The sequence below is a fragment of the Eubalaena glacialis genome, chromosome 14 (genome assembly GCF_028564815.1).
Source record: "Eubalaena glacialis isolate mEubGla1 chromosome 14, mEubGla1.1.hap2.+ XY, whole genome shotgun sequence".
NCBI classification, from domain to species: Eukaryota; Metazoa; Chordata; class Mammalia; order Artiodactyla; family Balaenidae; genus Eubalaena; species Eubalaena glacialis.
The window spans coordinates 26243198-26260554 of record NC_083729.1 but is presented as its reverse complement, the minus strand read 5'-3'; the positions used below and the strand labels follow the sequence as shown (position 1 = coordinate 26260554).

Sequence of the window (17357 nt, the reverse complement as noted above, 5' to 3'; positions counted from 1 at the left end):
AAGCAATTATACTCCAATAAAGATGTTAAAAATAAATAAATGAATAAATAAATAAATAAAAAACAAATGTGATTCTGTCATAACCTACAATGGCTCCCTACCATTGATATCAAGTCCAAACTTCTTAGCAAAACGTATTACGATCTTGTCTTTGCCAATCTCTCAGCTTCAACTCTAACCATCCAACCCCAACTCATCTTCCCCCCAAAACTTCCCTGAATTTACCATGCTTTTATTTATTTATTTATTTATTTATTTAATTTATTTAATTTCTTTGGCTGCGTTGGGTCTTTGTTGTTGCGCACGGGCTTTCTCTAGTTGTGGCGAGAGGGGCTACTCTTCACTGCAGTGTGTGGGCTTCTCACTGCGGTGGCTTCTCTTGCTGTGGAGCACGGGCTCTAGGCACGCAGGCTTCAGTAGTTGTGGCATATGGGCTCACTAGTTGTGGCTCGCAGCCTCTAGAGCGCAGGCTCAGTAGTTGTGGTGCATGAGCTGAGTTGCTCCACAGCATGTGGGATCTTCCCAGACCAGGGCTCAAACCTGTGTCCCCTTCATTGGCAGGCTGATTCTTAACCACTGCACCACCAGGCAAGTCCCTACCATGCTTTTAAAGACCAATATGTCTCTGCATAAGCAAGTACCTTGGCCTAAGATGATCATCCCTCCCACTATGTCATCTTCCCAACCCGATCATAAAGGCAACATCCTTTGAGAAGCCTTCTCTATTCTGCTCAGGTTGAAGAAACTCCCTCCTCTATGCATTCAAAGGTCAAAATGTTGCCTTAATTATTTTGTGCCATGAGTAGCACATGTTCAATAAATGTGTAAATGAATACCAATCAACCAGCTTGTCACATCACTGTGCTCTTTTAACAATTTCAAGTCCAAAATCAATTAACTTACATAATTTTTTTTTACTCTCCTGTAATACAAAATTACTGCTCTTATACTTATGTCTATTCGATTTCAGTGGTCACATTTCCACATATGTGGAAAACTGGAAGAAAAAAATACTGCAATTTCAACAGAGTATCTATAGTAAAAACATCTACTACACTCAGCAAACTTTCAAATAGCCACTGCTACCACAAGAACAACTTACAGAGCACATACCATATGCCAGGCACTATTCTATATGTTTAACATATGTTGACTCATTTTAATTCTCACAACCGCTTTACGAGGTAGATAGTATTATTATGCTCATATTACTGATGAACTTCAAGATCAAATAGATCCAAGACTAAAGCTCAAGCTATTTGGCTCCAGAGGCTGATCTCTTATACTGCCTCTCATTAATAAGTCTAACACTACTAAAACAAAGACTAGGATAAATTCTTTCCTAGAGCCAAGCCATCTTTGAGCATTGAATAGTTAGGAAAAGGTGAGAGGTAAATGTAAAAATTTGGGTAGATATAGAGGATCTTGAAAACATAGCAAAATATTTTTTAAGGATATTAATTCACTCTAATTAATTACAGAAAAATGTTTTGCTAATAAAACACCAAATCTTTGACATAAGATAGGTCATCCTGTAGCATTACTAAAGTCAGTCAACTGAAACAGAGCCAAAGTACGTAGTCATAGCCCACAAAGATACTTGCCGAATTAAGTTTTTATAAGGAACTCAGATGCATCCAGAAGACAACTATCTTGAAGAGCTACTGAAATCCCAACTCTATACCATGTTTATAACTGAGACTAGGAAGGCTTCATGCACCAAAATTAGTCAGGAAATAGCAAGTGATCTGTATCATTTACAATTTCCAAAACTGAGATCTACAGGAAGATGTTGCATTTTACCCAAATTAATGCATGCCCAATTCAGAAGTAGTAAGAAAAATATTTTCCACCTCTAAAGAGGTGATAAATATGAGTGTCATCCATAAAATTCATTTTGTGAGGACTATGCAAGCTAACCTAATTAGTTTTCTATATTCCAAGACTTCTTGGAACAGGTATCTCTGAGTTCTAAGTCTGAACAAGAAGCCGTCATACCAGACAATCAATCAGTCAATTAAAATTCACCCAATCTGAACTTCACTGCAACTGGAGTAGAGTACAGTGATCTTTTTTCTCATTTATGACCACTGTACAAACTTCTCAAGTCAAATCAAAGTCAGTGTCTTAGGGACGTCCCTGGTGATCCAGTGGTAAAGATTCCGCCTTACAATGCAGGGGATGCGGGTTCGATCCCTAGTCAGGGAACTAAGATCCCACATGCTACAGGGCAACTAAGCCCACGCGCCACAACTACGGAGTTCACGCGCCTCAACTAGAGCCTGACTGGCGCAAACTACAGAGCCCACGTGCTCTGTACCCCGTGCGCCACAACTACAGAGCCCATGCACCCTGGAGCCTGCGCGCCACAACAAGAGAAAACCCACATGCCACAACTAGAGAGAAGCCTGCACACCACAACAAAGAGCCCAAGCGCCGCCATGAAAGGTTCCGCATGCCACAACTAAGACCCGACACAGCCAAAAACTAAATGTCTCAGAAAAGGAAAAGGGGAGATATTCATTAAAAATATATATAAAACTAGAATGATTGTCTAAAAACACTGAGCAACTCTGGAGTTTCCTCTTCTTCACTATGACAGAGACCTGTAACCCACTTCAGAAACTGAAAAAATGTGACTTACTCTTACACATATACTACAATACTCATTGATTAATACCCAAATGTAGCTTCATTTACTTATGTACATATATTGCATGAACAATCTATTGGGTTGGCCAAAAAGTTCATTCGGGTTTTTTCTGTGGAAGAAACCCAAATGAACTTTTTGGCCAAATATATGTATGTGTGTGTGTGTGTATACACACACACACAGAACTAGTAATACAACAGTCTTGACTTCATTCTGACATTTAGCCACACCAACACACTGAAAGATATTTATCCAAATATAGATAATATTTGTTACCAACATTTTTATTTCCATCTACATTTTAATGATATCTAGCCTCTGTAATATAAACACTAAGTCAGTGAACATTTTTTAAGGTAACAGTGAGGGGCACGGCAATACTAAGCACCCTGTGGCTTAAGAGAATTAGTATTCACTGTGTATCTACTTATACATATGTATAGCAGTGTTAGGCACTTTAAAAATGTTTACCTCTTAAATCTTCACAACCATCCTATTAAATATTAATCATAACTTACAAATGAGGAGGAAGCTGGAGTTCAGGAAGTTTAGGTAGTGAGCTAAAATTCAAAATTCAGGACTACCTAAAACATAAAGCCCATTCTCTCTCCACATGTCCTCAAAAAAGCTTGTTTAAAAATATGTATATATACACAAAAAGAAAAAGAAAAAAAATATATGTATAAATTATATATATATTATACATATATAATGTACTACACATTTAGTGGAGAAGGGGCTCTATTTCAGGAAGCAAGAGAAAAACACCACCACCAGTAATTAAATAAATAAGAAAATACTAAACAAATTAACAACACCTTACTCTTACACTGAAGCAAAAACTAGATGGATTCTGCAAGATGGTGAAAAGTGGTAAATCACAAAAAATTGCTAAGAAGTTCAAATGTGGTGTTAAGTTCAAAAAACTTAACAGAATATCAAAATGGTTTAAGTAAAAAAAACCCATTTTGCAAATGGGGAAACTGGAAAAGAAATGCTAAGTAATTCAAAGTTACACAGTTCAGGGAGGGAAAAAAAACAAAACAGAAACTAGGATCTTAACTCAAAACTCTGCTCCTTCCTATTATGCTAAATGGCATTAACAAACAATAGTTAAAGAGAGGGACATATCTAGTAATATAAACAATATGGTCAAGTGGTGTACGCAGAGCTATTTTGATTTTTAAAACCCAAAGTCCACAAATAAGCATATGAAAACATGTTCAACATCATATGTCATTAGGGAATTACAAATTAAAACAATGAGATACTACACACATATTAGAATGGCAACAATCCAAAACACTAACAACGTCAAATGCTGATGAGGGATGTAAAGCAACAGGAACTCTCATTCATTGCTGCTGGGAAACCAAAATGGTACAGCTACTTTAGAAGACAATTTGGCAGTTTCTTACAAAACTAAACATATTCCTGGGACTTCCCTGTTGGTCCCGTAGTGGTTATGACTCCGCACTTCCAATACAGAGGGCGCGGGTTTGATCCCCAGTCAGGCAACTAAGATCTCACATGCCGCACGGTACGGCCAAAAAATTTAAAAAAAAAAAAAGAAAACAAATTAAATATACTCCTGTCATAAGATCCAGCAATCATGCTCCTCGGTATTTACACAAATGAACTGAAAACTTATGTCCACACAAAAACCTAGACACAGATATTTATAGCAGCTTTATTCATAACTGTTACAACCTGGAAGCAACCAAGATGTCCTTCAGTAGGTGAACGGATAAATAAACTGTGGTACATCCAGACAATGGAATATATTATTCAATGCTAAAAAGAAATAAGCTATCAAGCCACAGAAAGACATGAAAGAAACTTAAATGCATATTATTAAGGGAAAGAAGCCATACTGAAAAGGTTACATACTGTATGTTTCCAACTATATGACATTCTAGAAAAGGCAAAACTATGGAGACAGCGAAATGATCAGTAGTTGCCAGGGAGCAGAAGGGAGAGAGGGTGAATAGGCAGAGTAAGAGGATTTCACTGAAACTATATTCTACAATATGTCATATACAGTCAGAACCCATAGAATGTACAGTACCAAGGGTGAACCCTAACATAAACTATGGACTTTGGGTGATAACGATGTGTTAATGCAGTTTCATTGATTGTAACAAACATACCAACGTGTGTCAGATATTCATGGGGGGGTGGTAAATAGAGGAACTCTGTACTTTCTGCTCAATTTTACTGTGAAACTAAAACAGCTCCAAAAAAAAAAATAGTCTCTTTAAGAAAGAAAGAAAAAACAAAAATCACCAAAGCCAAAGAAAGTGTGTTTACTTAGCAGTTAATATGTAAAGAAGCATCCATTTAACATACTCATTAGTATACATATACCAAATCAAAAATATTTATTAATATATTGTACTAGGCACCCTGGGGAGAGGATATAAACAAGTAGACAAGGCTCCTTGCGACAAGGAGTTTGAAATATAGCTAAATAGACATCATATATTCACAAAAAAACTAAATAAAGTGGAATTTAAATAGTTCAAGACAGAAAACATACCACAAAGAGTTAAGTTGCCAAATTACTAAAATAGGAATTAATAGAACAATATGTGCTTAGGGGTTCAGTGGATCACTTCAGGCTAAAAGAATCAGGAAGTCAAAGATATGCTCTAGGTCTCGAAAAATGGGTAAGATTTGTCTAATTTTCTGGAGGGAATTGGTGAATTCCAAGAAAGAGTAAAACTACTGGAGTTGGGAAAGAAAATTAAATGAACCAGTTTCACAAAACAAAATAGGGAGACAAGACTAGAAAGACTGCTAGAGGCCAGATCATGGAGGTCACTGAATGCCAGGCCAAAGAATGAGCACAGAGACTCAGAAATCTTAACTCTAAAACACTAACAGGGGGCAAATACTTGCCTAACCTAAGTATATACTGATGACTCTTAATCTAAAGAAAATGCATTTATAAACATTTTTTGTGAGATACAGATAATTTAAACATATACAGTAGTCAACAACGGTGGTTTAAAATTCACCATCTTTGCCATCCAAGTGAATACATATACATACAAGTCCTGCTCCCATTTTTCGATTTCCAATCAACACCAACAGGCTACCCATAACCCCATAAACTGAACCTATCCATAAGACTACTCTATCACCCAATAAAACTCTCTATCCCCTTAAACCAGTTACATCACCACTCTTTATCCCCTTAAACAAAGATGTCTTTCCTCTGGGATAGAAAAGAAGGTGGCTCACTGCCCATGAACTGGAAAGAGGGGTCATGTTAGGGCCATCATCACTACTGGCACCTTCTGCCCATTCTATTTATAGGATTGTCACCCTCTATTCATCATTTAAACCAAACCTACTAAGTACCTACATACTCCAGGCAAAACATAAAATGCAGCATTCCTTCCCCAATCATCTGAAGAAATGACACACACAGGACCCTATACAACCTCTGGTAATTATTATTAATAAACTGCACTTCTCATATATGAAAACACTTCAGAATTTGTCCATTGTTACTTTCAAACTTTTTTTGTAATCCTTTTGTTTTATTTGCCATAAACTCTTCTACATAATTTTAATCACATACTACTCAATTCTCAATGCATGGCCATCCACCATTGTATCCAATCCCATACTTTCTAATTAAATGTTCCAACATACCTCAACTAAGGTATCCCAAATCAGTGCTATAGTTTATATATCTACCTTTACACTTACATTATGTATCTAAAGCCCTCCCCTTAAGTAATCTACCATTAGAGTGACTGTTTTCTTCCCTTTCATGGGCACATTCATATTTGTCCAATTTCCCCAATCATTTATAACTAACTCTGGCACATATAATCTTTCTGAAACATGGCCTCCAGATATAAAATCACCCTGTGAGAGTCCTCTTTCTACTGAAAACATTTTAAGACTTTTGTTAATATGGCTTTTTATAGAAATTCAAGTACATATACTATGTTACCACTTATTCAAAGTTTAAAGTCATGAAAGACAGTAATACATACCATTTAAAGATAAAGGTATATACTAAAAAACATACAGACACGTATAAGAATGATAAAACCAAATTAAGGATAATGCTCATGGGGGAGGGAGAGTTGAAGGAATGCAATCCAGGAGGGACACACAAGACTTCAACTCTATTTGTAATGTTTTATTTTTTTTAACCAAGTCGAGAATACATGGTTGTCTGTCACAATTGTTCTTTATACCTTTTCATATGTGAAATATATTTAAGTGAGTTTAAGAAGAAAGAAATCCAACTATTAATGAGAAGCACCCTCTCATACAGAGTGACAAGCTGTTATGTCCAAGTTGCAGTAAATGCTCATTGCTACATCTGGGACACCACTCCTGTGCTTTACCTAAGCCAAGAAAAGAAAAATTACAAGACTACAATACAAACTTTCCCTTAGACATATTTTAGATGTGTTCCAGGTTTATTTTCTATAGCTATACACAACCCATTTCTTTCACAACGCTCACAAAAACAAAAATTAAATCCTTTAACTTTGTATACCTAGATTCCCATTTACTCTTAAGTGCCTCAGACAGTAAATCAGAATAACGACCTTTCCTTATTTGTCTGTTAAAATACAAGTGAATGGGTAAGACCACGTAACTACTTCCACTTGGCTAAATATGGACAGTCATACACATTACATCTCTGTGCGTGAGTCTAACTCACTTGTATACTAACTTTTCAATATCAATTTGTAACACCTAAATTAAGCCACTCATCATTCAACCGCAAATGAAATGTCGTCTCAGCCAAACGTAACCTAGCCAGGGCAATTCCAAAACACTCCACCCCAGCCCACCGAGCGTTCACCTCATGCATACTCAAGGTCCCATCCCTGGACCAACGTTTACACCAGCCAGAACTGCTCTTCTCCACTGGTAAGCCTCACACGCGCCTCCGTATCCCAACTTTCAGCTCGCAGTGGTAAAACCAGGAGAGAGGGCCGGAAGTTTCACCTAGTTCGGAACCCAAAGGAATCTATAACTCATACACCGCAGGTGCTGAGTTTCTCGTCCCTAGTGAGTAGAAGGTGGAAGCCCCGAGCTAGGGGACAAGGGCTAGTCTTCCATGGCGTCCTCCAGAGTCCTAAAGTCGTCGACGGAACAGTTCAAGCACCTGGCCCGCCTACTTCCCTCCCCGCCCCCACTCCAGACCCACCCCACCCCCATCCCGGGCGCGAAGCCTGATGTACATCCCAGCACCTGCGGGTCCCAGGAACAGACACGGATCCACTTCTCTCCACAAGAGGGTAGGGCTTGGATGCCGCCTCGGACGCTCGCCTCTGGCCACCGGCCTCTCACGTCGGGACCAACCCTGCGACCCTGTCGCTTTCTGATCTAACAGAAGTCAGTACCGACACCCTCTCCAGAACCTAGCAGGGGGCCTGGGCTTCTCCGGTGCTGAGCTCCTAGGCCTCCTCACCTCTCCCAGAGGACCAACCCACACCGGACGCTCAAAGCCCGAAAGGCAACTCCCACCACTCCCCGCCTCGCCCGTCTTTTCTTCCCAGCGGCCGCCGCTGAAAAAGCCAAGTCCTAAGGTCCTCCTCAATCAGCTTCCGGGCCTCCCTTCACAGCCAGGCCTGAGCCCCCAGCCCTGCCCTCCGCCACCCGCTCCAGTCACGCCGCTTCCCTCCTCCGGAGGCCGAGCCCCGGGGCTGGGCGGCTTCCTTCCCCGGCATCCCGGGGCCCGGCTCCTCCCGCGGCCGGCCCGGCCCCCGCCCGGCGTGCGGCACACTCACCGCTGAGCGCCGAGGCCTGCAGGGTGGCCCCCGAGGTGCCGTCGATGACTTTGATGGTCCCGCGACTGGTGACGGCCAGGATGGCGTTGAGCGCCGGGTGATAGGAGAGGCTGTGCAGCCCTTCGGCGTCGCAGCGCATGCAGCCGTCCCGCAGCACCAGCCACTCGGAGACCCCGGCCGCTCCCGCCCCCGCCGCCGAGGAGCAGCCCGGGCCCGAGGCCGCCGCAGCCGCAGCCGCCATCTTCCGGCCTGCGCTCAGCACAATCACACTGGAAGCGGCTCAGTGACAGTCCCGGGAGGTGCAGCACCACCGCCAGTCACCATCCGGGGCCAGGGGGCAAGCCGAGCGCGTTAGCCGGAAGTGAGGTCAGGCGCCGGCACGCACGCGGGACGTCGGCCGCCCGCCCGGAGGGGCCAAGCTCAGAGGGAGGCTGGCGAGGGAGGCTGGCGAAGGAGGGGGAGAGGGAGAGAGAGAGGCGGGACCCGGGGCGGGAGGGGGAGGCGGGCGGGCGGAGCATGCGCGGGAGGGCTAGCGCGTGCCACGCGCTTCTGGTCCCGCCAGCTACGCGTCCGCAACGTCCCAGTTTTTTTTCGAGCCCGGGGAGTGGCCGCAGCCTGCGCCCCGCCCAGCTCCCCTGCTCCGGACCGTGGCGGGGCGGGTGGGTGGGTGAAGAGTGGGGGGTTAGGGACGTGTATTTCCGCTAGGCGAGGACGCCGGCCGGTGCGACCTGGCCGAGACGCCTTGAGGCCCGTTGCTGCGGTTCCAGCTGCGCCCGGACCGTTCCCAGCAGCGCGGTGCAGCGGTTTGGCTATGGCCCAAAGGAGACCTCAGGTCTGGGCCTCGGCTCAGCAGTCTGAAAAACGTCTAGTCTGGATTTGGAGAAACCGAGCGACTTTCCCAAGCCCACGCGTATTACGTTGCCCACCGTCCCATCCCCAAATCTTTCTGTTGAACAGAAGTGCCAGATACGAGGTGCTGGAAGCATATAGTTAAGCTTAGTTTCTTTATCCACATTCTAAACGCAAGACTTGTTAATCGGTGTGTATGGGTGTTGTGGGACTACAGTTAAGTAAATTTACAAATCCCCCTCTGGAGCATAACAATGCTTTTTTAACTTTTTATTTCAAAATAATTATTATTCACAGTTAGTTGCAAATATAGTACAGACTTCTGTGGTCTGTCACCCCAAAACCCGTAACCTCTATCTAACTGTGAGAAAAACATTGGACAAAGCCAAACTGAAGGTCATTCTATAAAATACCTGACCAATACTCCTCAAAGATAGAGAGGTCCTACTTACCCAGAGTCCCCTAACAGTTACATAATTGTAGTACAATATCAAAAGCAGTGATTTGACATACGATGTGTGTATAATTCTATGTCATTTTATCACGTGTAGATTCATGCAGCACAATCAAGGACTATTCTGTGTATTTGGGGAACATTTATCTCGGAAAGCCTAATTTCCTCTTCCTTAAAACCTAATCAAAGTGCTACTGGGAGGCTTGAGAATTATTTGTTAAATGTGTAGAATAGGATCTGACATATAGTAGGTGCTCAATAAAAGTTATGAATGTTAATTACCTTCTCACATTCCTGCAGACGTCCTTCAGGAAATCTTCATGAATTATCCCAAGTACATCTTAAACCTGTTTATTCATATGCAAAGTTGTATTTATATAATCTATATATTCATTCCATTTTAGAATGGCGAATATGCCATTTTTATCTGATGTTGGGAGGTAACATATAAAAAACTGGGAAAAATACCCAAGTATTAAAGTCTAAATGAATATCTGATATTGAGTCACTGTGGCTTCATTTATCTGTGAACTTGGGCAAGTCGCTTATACATTCTGAAAATGTTCCATCAAGAGTCAAATGGAGATGATCAAATTATTTCCCCTACTTTGGCTTGTTATGAGTCTTTGTGAAAGTACTTGTAAACTGTAAAAATGGAAACACTGGGAGGTTAAATGGCTTGTCCAAGGTCTCGCAGCTTGTGAGGAGGGGTATAATAGCAAGCTAGAGTTTGAACTCAGGCAGTTTGACTCCAAAACCCATACGCCAAACTTAAGCCTCCTGCTCAAAACTTGAGTGTCTTGAGGTAAATAAAGGAGTACAAATGATCAAATCTAAATGTAACTGGAGGTATCCTTCCAAAACAGTTTTTTAAGTCAGAGGACTCAAGCTGAAACTATAAAAACTGCCATTTCAAAGATTTTCTCTCTCAAGACCCATTTGGGCCAAACTTTTCCATTAATCTGAAAGGTTGCCCTGAAGAGGCCTTTAATACAAATCAAGCCCCCCATCTTGTTGGTAGGGAAAACAAACTAGTAACCTGAACACTAAATTTAAACTTAGTGTACTTTAATGTGCTATATTGAAAAGAATAAAAGGCATAGTTTTTTCTGTTAGACTGTGTTACATTTTTTCATTGGAACAAAAAAATATATATAATTCTTTCTGTGAATTTAGATTTCTTTCACCTGTAAATTAGCTTTCTCCAAAGCTCATTACCCAGAAGATGTCCTGAAATACAACACTTTCATAATCAAAAAATTTTGAGAAAGAACTCCCTCTATATAGCTCCTCTTGAGAGATTTATCATACATATTAGCGTATCAATACTGTTTAACCTCCTTTTATCAACATTTCACAAACTCAATAGAACCCTGAAAAACCAGTGTTGCAAAGAGCAATCTTTAGTGTAACTTGCTGCTTGTTTTTGTGAGTGTGTATTTTTGTTTGAGCACTGGCTGAGACCTCCAGACTGCAGTGAAGTATTTCAGGACCCAGGGTAAGATTCTTGGAACTGATCATGAAAATGAAATTAGGCAGGACTGGGTGAAGTTTAGCATCAGCTGTGTTGTTAATGTCTTTCTGCTCGAGGAGTTGAGAGCAAATACTCCTGACATTGAAAATGTACTGATTTTCATGGCTATTCTATTTTGAAGCAGTGGCCTTTTGAGGGCCTTCAGCCCAACCATTTTGGGCATAGGAGGTGATCACCTAAAGGAAGTAGAAATTCCCACAGACAATCATTCTGGAAAGAGAAATTTGCTGGAATCAGACATGTGGACTCAAAAAACAGGCCTTACTGATACAGAAAAAGCATTTTGATAAAAATCCAACATCCTATTTGTAGTGAGGTGTATGAACCTAGAGACTGTCATACAGAGTGAAGTAAGTCAGAAAGAGAAAAACAAATACCGTATGCTAACACATGTAGGGAATCTAAAAAAAAAAATGGTTCTGAAGAACCTAGGGGCAGGACAGGAATAAAGGGGCAAACATAGAGAATGGACTTGAGGACACGGGGAGGGGGAAGGGTAAGCTGGGACGAAGTGAGAGAGTGGCATGGACATATATACACTACCAAATGTAAAATAGGTAGTTAGTGGGAAGCAGCCGCATAGCACAGGGAGATCAGCTTGGTGCTTTGTCACCACTTGGAAGGGTGGGATAGGGAGCTTGAGAGGGAGACGCAAGAGGGAGGGGATATGGGGATATATGTATACGTATAGCTGATTCACTTTGTTATACAGCAGAAACTAACACCATTGTAAAGCAATTATACTCCAATAAATATGTTAAAAAAAATCAAACATCCATTACAAGGAAAAAAAAACCTTTCAGTAAACTAGAGGGAAATTTCCCCAACTTGAAAAAAAAAAGCATCCACAAAAAACCTACAGCTAACACCATACTTAACAGTAAAAGACTGACTGCTTTCCCTCTAAAATCAGGGACAAGTCAAGAACATACACTCTCATCAGTCCTTTTTAACACAGTACTGGAAGTTCTGGAACTTAATGGAAGTCACTGCAACAAGGCAAAAAAAAAGAAATAAAAGGCATAGAAAGAGAGCAGAGTTTCTCACCCCCTCCTGCCCCTCTCTTTCCCTTGTGCAGTGACTGGTGATGGGGAACCAGCCTGTAGTAGGAGGAATAGAGGCGAGGTCTAAAAGAGACAAGCTTCCCCAGAACTGCAAGATGATGATTGGCAGAGGAGTAAGCAGGGGCTCTAGCTGAGTGGAGGCCTGTCCGGAGCCACATCGGTACAGAGAGAGAGGTAAAACTGATGCTTGAGCTTACAGAGCAAACACTATACCTGAAGATTCCCCGGTAAGTACTAGGGGGAGTCTGAATGGTTGCCTGAGGTCATGCCATAGGAGCTACAATTGGGGCACATTTATAACATACTCCAGTAAAACCCACAATACACACATGCACATACACACACACACTTAAGCTATATACAAAATTGCATAAAACAAATGCTTGATATAGTAAGGGAATCTGAATTTAGGGAAGGAAAAAAAACTTTGATGACAACAAAGAAATCTTTAAACTTAAAAAAGAAAAAAAATTAGAAATCAACAGCCTAATACCCAATTAATTAACTTCTCTGCTGAAGTTTACAGGGAGATTTGCTTTGTCCCAAAGCAGAATACAATGAAGTTCTAATGATTTCTAATGGAAAGGCTGATCTCCTAGAAATTTTTTCTATCTGGCCTGATATTGACAGTCAGTATATGTATCACTAAAATTCACTCTAAGGACAAAAAGCACAATGAGATACCACTTCACATTCATTAGGATGGCTACTATAAAAAACAAAACAAAACAAAAGAGAACAAAAAACAAAAAAACACAGAAAATAAGTGTTGGCAAGGATGTGTAGAAATTGAAACTCTTATGCACTATTGGTGGGAATGTAAAATGGTACAGCTGCTGTGGAAAATAGTATGGCTGTTCATCCAAAAATTACAAATAGAATTACAATATGATTCAGCAATTCCACTTATGGGTACATACTGAAAAGAACTGAAAGGAGGATCTCAAAGACATTTGTACATCCATTTTCATAGCAGTATTATTCCCAATAGCTAAAGTGCAGCAGGAACCCAAAGTTTCCATCAATGACAGATGACTGATGACTGTATAAGAAAAATGTGAGACACATATCTATATCTATATATGGATATTATTCAGACTTAGAAAGCAAGGAAATTCTGAGTCATGCCACTACACAGATGAAACTTGAGGCCGTGATGCTCAGTGAAATAAGGCAATCACATAAAGACAAATACTGTATGATTCCACTTACATGAGGTACTTAGAGTAGTTAAATTCTTAGAGACAGATAGTGGAATGGTGGTTGCAGAGGCTAAAGGGAGGAGGGAATGGGGAGCTGTTTAATGGGTACAGAGTTTTAGTCATGCTAGATGAAGAGCTCTGTGGATTAATGGTGGTGATGGTAGCACAATAATATGAATGTACTTAATGCTGCTGAATTGTGAACTTAAAAATGATTAAGATGGTACCACTACGCACCTATTAGAATGGCTAAAAAATTTTAAACTGACAATAACAAGTGCTGATAAGGATGTGGAGCAACAGGAACTCTCATTCATTGCTAGTAAGAATACAAAATGGTAAAACCACTTTGAAAGACAGTTTGGTAGTTTTCTATAAAGCTAAACATAGTTTAACCATATGAGCCAGCAATCACACTCCTAGGTATTTACCCAACTGAGTTGAAAACTTATGTCCACACAAAACCTGTACACAAATATTTATAGTAGCTTTATTCATAATCACCAAAACTTGGAAGCAACTAAGATGCCCTTCAATAGATGCATGGATAAGCAATCTGTGGTACATCTGTACAGTGGATTGTCATTCAGTGATAAAAAGGAATATACGATCAAGCTATGAAAGACATGGAGGAACCATAAGTGCATAAGGCTAAGTGAAAGAAGGCAAACTGAAAAGGCTACCTACTGTATGATTCCAACCATACAACATTATTGAAAAGGAGGAAGTGTGGAGACAGTAAAAAGATCAGTGGTTGCCAGTGGTTAATAGGAAGGGAGGAGCAATGAATAGGTGGAGGATGGGATTTTTAGGGCAGTGAAACAATTTTGTGTGATTCTATAATGACAGATACATGACATTATGCATTTGTCAAACCCCACAGAATTGTACAACACAAAGAGGGAACTTTAATGTAAACTATGGGCTTTGGTTAATAATTATGTAGCAGTATTTGTTTATTTACTATAACAAATATGCCATATTGATGCAAGATGTTAATAATAGGAGAACTGAGTACAGGGGAGCAGTTATATGGGAATTCTCTGTACTGTCTGCTCAGTTTTTCTGTAAATCTAAAACTGTTCTAGAAAACTAAAGTTTATTAATTTTTAAAAATGGTCAGAATGGTAAGTTTTATGTTACATGTATTGTACCACAATTTTTTTAATAAAAAATTTACTGTCAGGAGGAAACAGAAGCACAGTCCACATTTGTTTCTCATCGCTGGGAAGGGATTAGAGTCTCCCCAGTTATTCCAGATTCAGTTTCGTTTTACATCAGTGGTATCCTAGTGTCCTGGAAAGAGGCCAGAGCTAGGGCTGTTACAGGATGTGTATATTTGGGATGTGAATATCATGATTTCTAGGAGGGAAATGCAGTCACAGGGAACAATAGCACACTAGCTCCAAATATTGGGTTAGTGCCAAAGATCAGTCTTCATGATGTTAATACATATCTAGAGGGTACTGTTTTTTTAAAAATTACTCTCTGTAGTAATTTGCATAAGCTTACTAGATTGGTGTGAGGTTTTCTGTACTTCAAAAATTGGAGGTAATCATCTTTAAATGTGCCAGTGTTTCTTGCTGTCCTTCTTCTACATGTTTTTACTGTTTTTCTCACTTCTGCTATCTTCATAGTTTTCTTGCCCTTCCTATGAAAAATGTGATACAGTGTAAAGATGAGAAATCAAACAAATTATCTCACATACATGATGCAGTGTTTGGGAGATGTACTGATATGTGCAATTTACTTTGAAATGCATTAAAAAAGATGGATTGGGGATAGATGAATAGAGGAATGGATTGAAGTGGATAGATATGGGATAAAGCAAGGATAGTAAAATGTTAATGGTGGAATCTTTTTCACTATGTTTACTATGAAAATTCTATCAACTCTCCTGTATGTTTGAAACTTTTCATAATAAAATATTTTTTAAACTACTTACCAGAATGAAAAAATAAAATTAATCACTTGTAATCCCCCTCCAAAAGAATTCTTTTCCAGTGGAGCTTTGTCACTAGTGACTAAGAGCAAGCTGCTAAAGCTTCCTAACTCAGTCACCTCCTGTGTGAAATTATAAAGCTGGACAAAATCAGCAGTTCCCAAAAGTCATTTTATGTGTTGGCGGCACCAGAGTCATTCTGGAGCCCCACCCTAAACCTATAAAATTAGACTCTCACGGAATCCATATTTTTTAGACAAGTGTCTCATGGGGTACCAACCTGGTTGGTTAGTACCAACCAGGTTTAGAAACCTTTGGACTATAGAGTCTTTTCCCATTCTGAAGTGGGTACCTGTTTATACTAAACCCTTACTAGGAACACATGTTCTTAAATTTTTTAAGGTCCAGGGATCTTATTAAAATATAGATTCTGCGGGTGGGGATCTTAGATTCTGCATTTAACAAGTTCCGGCTCTGAGGCCAATGCCCGTGATGCCTCAACCATATTTTGAGAATCAAAGAGCTAGAAGATCAGAAACAAGAGACAGGGGAACCCCCTATTTTTTCATAGGTTCAATTCTTCTTTTTGGCCAAACCACACTCACAGGAAGTGAAGCATGTTGAACACCTTCCATTTTCTGAATAATCATATGGAAAAGCCTAGTGCCTTTTTGGTGTGAGCAGTTATTATTTCTGGAGAAAAGCTCAATGTGGCATTTAACTGAAAGTTTTGGATACCTGATCCACTTACCTTTGACACTTTCAGGCAACGATACAAAAGTTCACCAGGCTGTTCTGGATTAAGGATAGACATCTTCAGGAGCCACAGATATAATAAGGGTAAGCATAGGATTGCAGCCCTGAGATTAAAGGAAAAGTCATGGACTGAAAAAACAAACCAAAAAATAGTGGGAACTCACTGGAAGTTGACTAAAGTACATGGAAAGTTCATTTGCTTTCCTCCTTGCTTTCATACGCTACCTGACTTACCTTTCTAATAATATTTTGTGAACAATTATTGAGAATTTATTATGGTCCAGTCACTGTGTTAGGTATTTATTAAGCACTTACTACAACCTCGCCACTAGTGATAAAGATGAAAGAAACAATAGAACAAAGACACAGGTGTCGAAATTCCCTGGCGGTCCAGTGGTTAGGACTCGGCGCTTTCACTGCTGGGGCCCAGGTTCAGTCTCTGGTCAGGGAGCTAAGATCCTGCAAGCCACAGAGCGTGGCCAAAAAAAAAAAAACAGATATCATTGCTGCTCCTTGGGGATTACAATTAAGTGAGCTAACAGACATTAATCAAGTCATCATCAAAAAAATGTGATTACAAATGTGATAAGTGTATGAAGGAAAAACTTATAGTGCTATGAAAAAGTGACTAGAGAGTGAAATCAGGCTTTTCAACAAACATGGAAGTCAAGCTGACATCTAAAACCTGAAGAGGAAGTACCAGTTGAAGAGGAAAGTATTTAGGAGTATTTTGGAAAAGAGAATCTTCTGGGCTGTATGAAGGCCCTGGGGCATTTGGCTTTTTCCCACCAGTGTAGCTGGAGCTGAGTAGGCCGTGGGAAGAATGGCACAGATGAAGTTCAAGAGGAAGGCAGGGGCCAGCTTATGTCAGAGCTGGTAGGTGTGGGCCACAATAAGAATTTGGGGCTTTATATTACGTGCAAAGGAAAGCCATTTAACAGTGGAGTGACAGGATCTGATTAACCTTTAAAGAGACCACTCTGACTGCTATGTAAAGAGTAAATTTAAAGGTAACAAGCAGGGGGTATTCCCTGGTGGTCCAGTGGTTAGGACTCCACACTTGCACTTTCTCTGCCAAGGGCCTGGGGTTCAATCCCTGGTCCAGGAACTAAGATCCCACAAGCCAGGCTCA

The 17357-nt window shown here is 40.5% G+C and overlaps 1 protein-coding gene across 1 annotated transcript in view; it reads right to left on the bottom strand.

Moving 5' to 3' along the window:
* Positions 1 to 8748, bottom strand: part of BIRC6 (baculoviral IAP repeat containing 6) — a 242855-nt gene extending 234107 nt beyond the window's left edge. Inside the window, 2 exon segments of the mRNA XM_061168520.1 lie at positions 8425 to 8694; positions 8697 to 8748. Coding sequence (XP_061024503.1) covers positions 8425 to 8694; positions 8697 to 8748 — 322 coding nt within the window.
* Positions 8749 to 17357: the final 8609 nt, after the last annotated feature.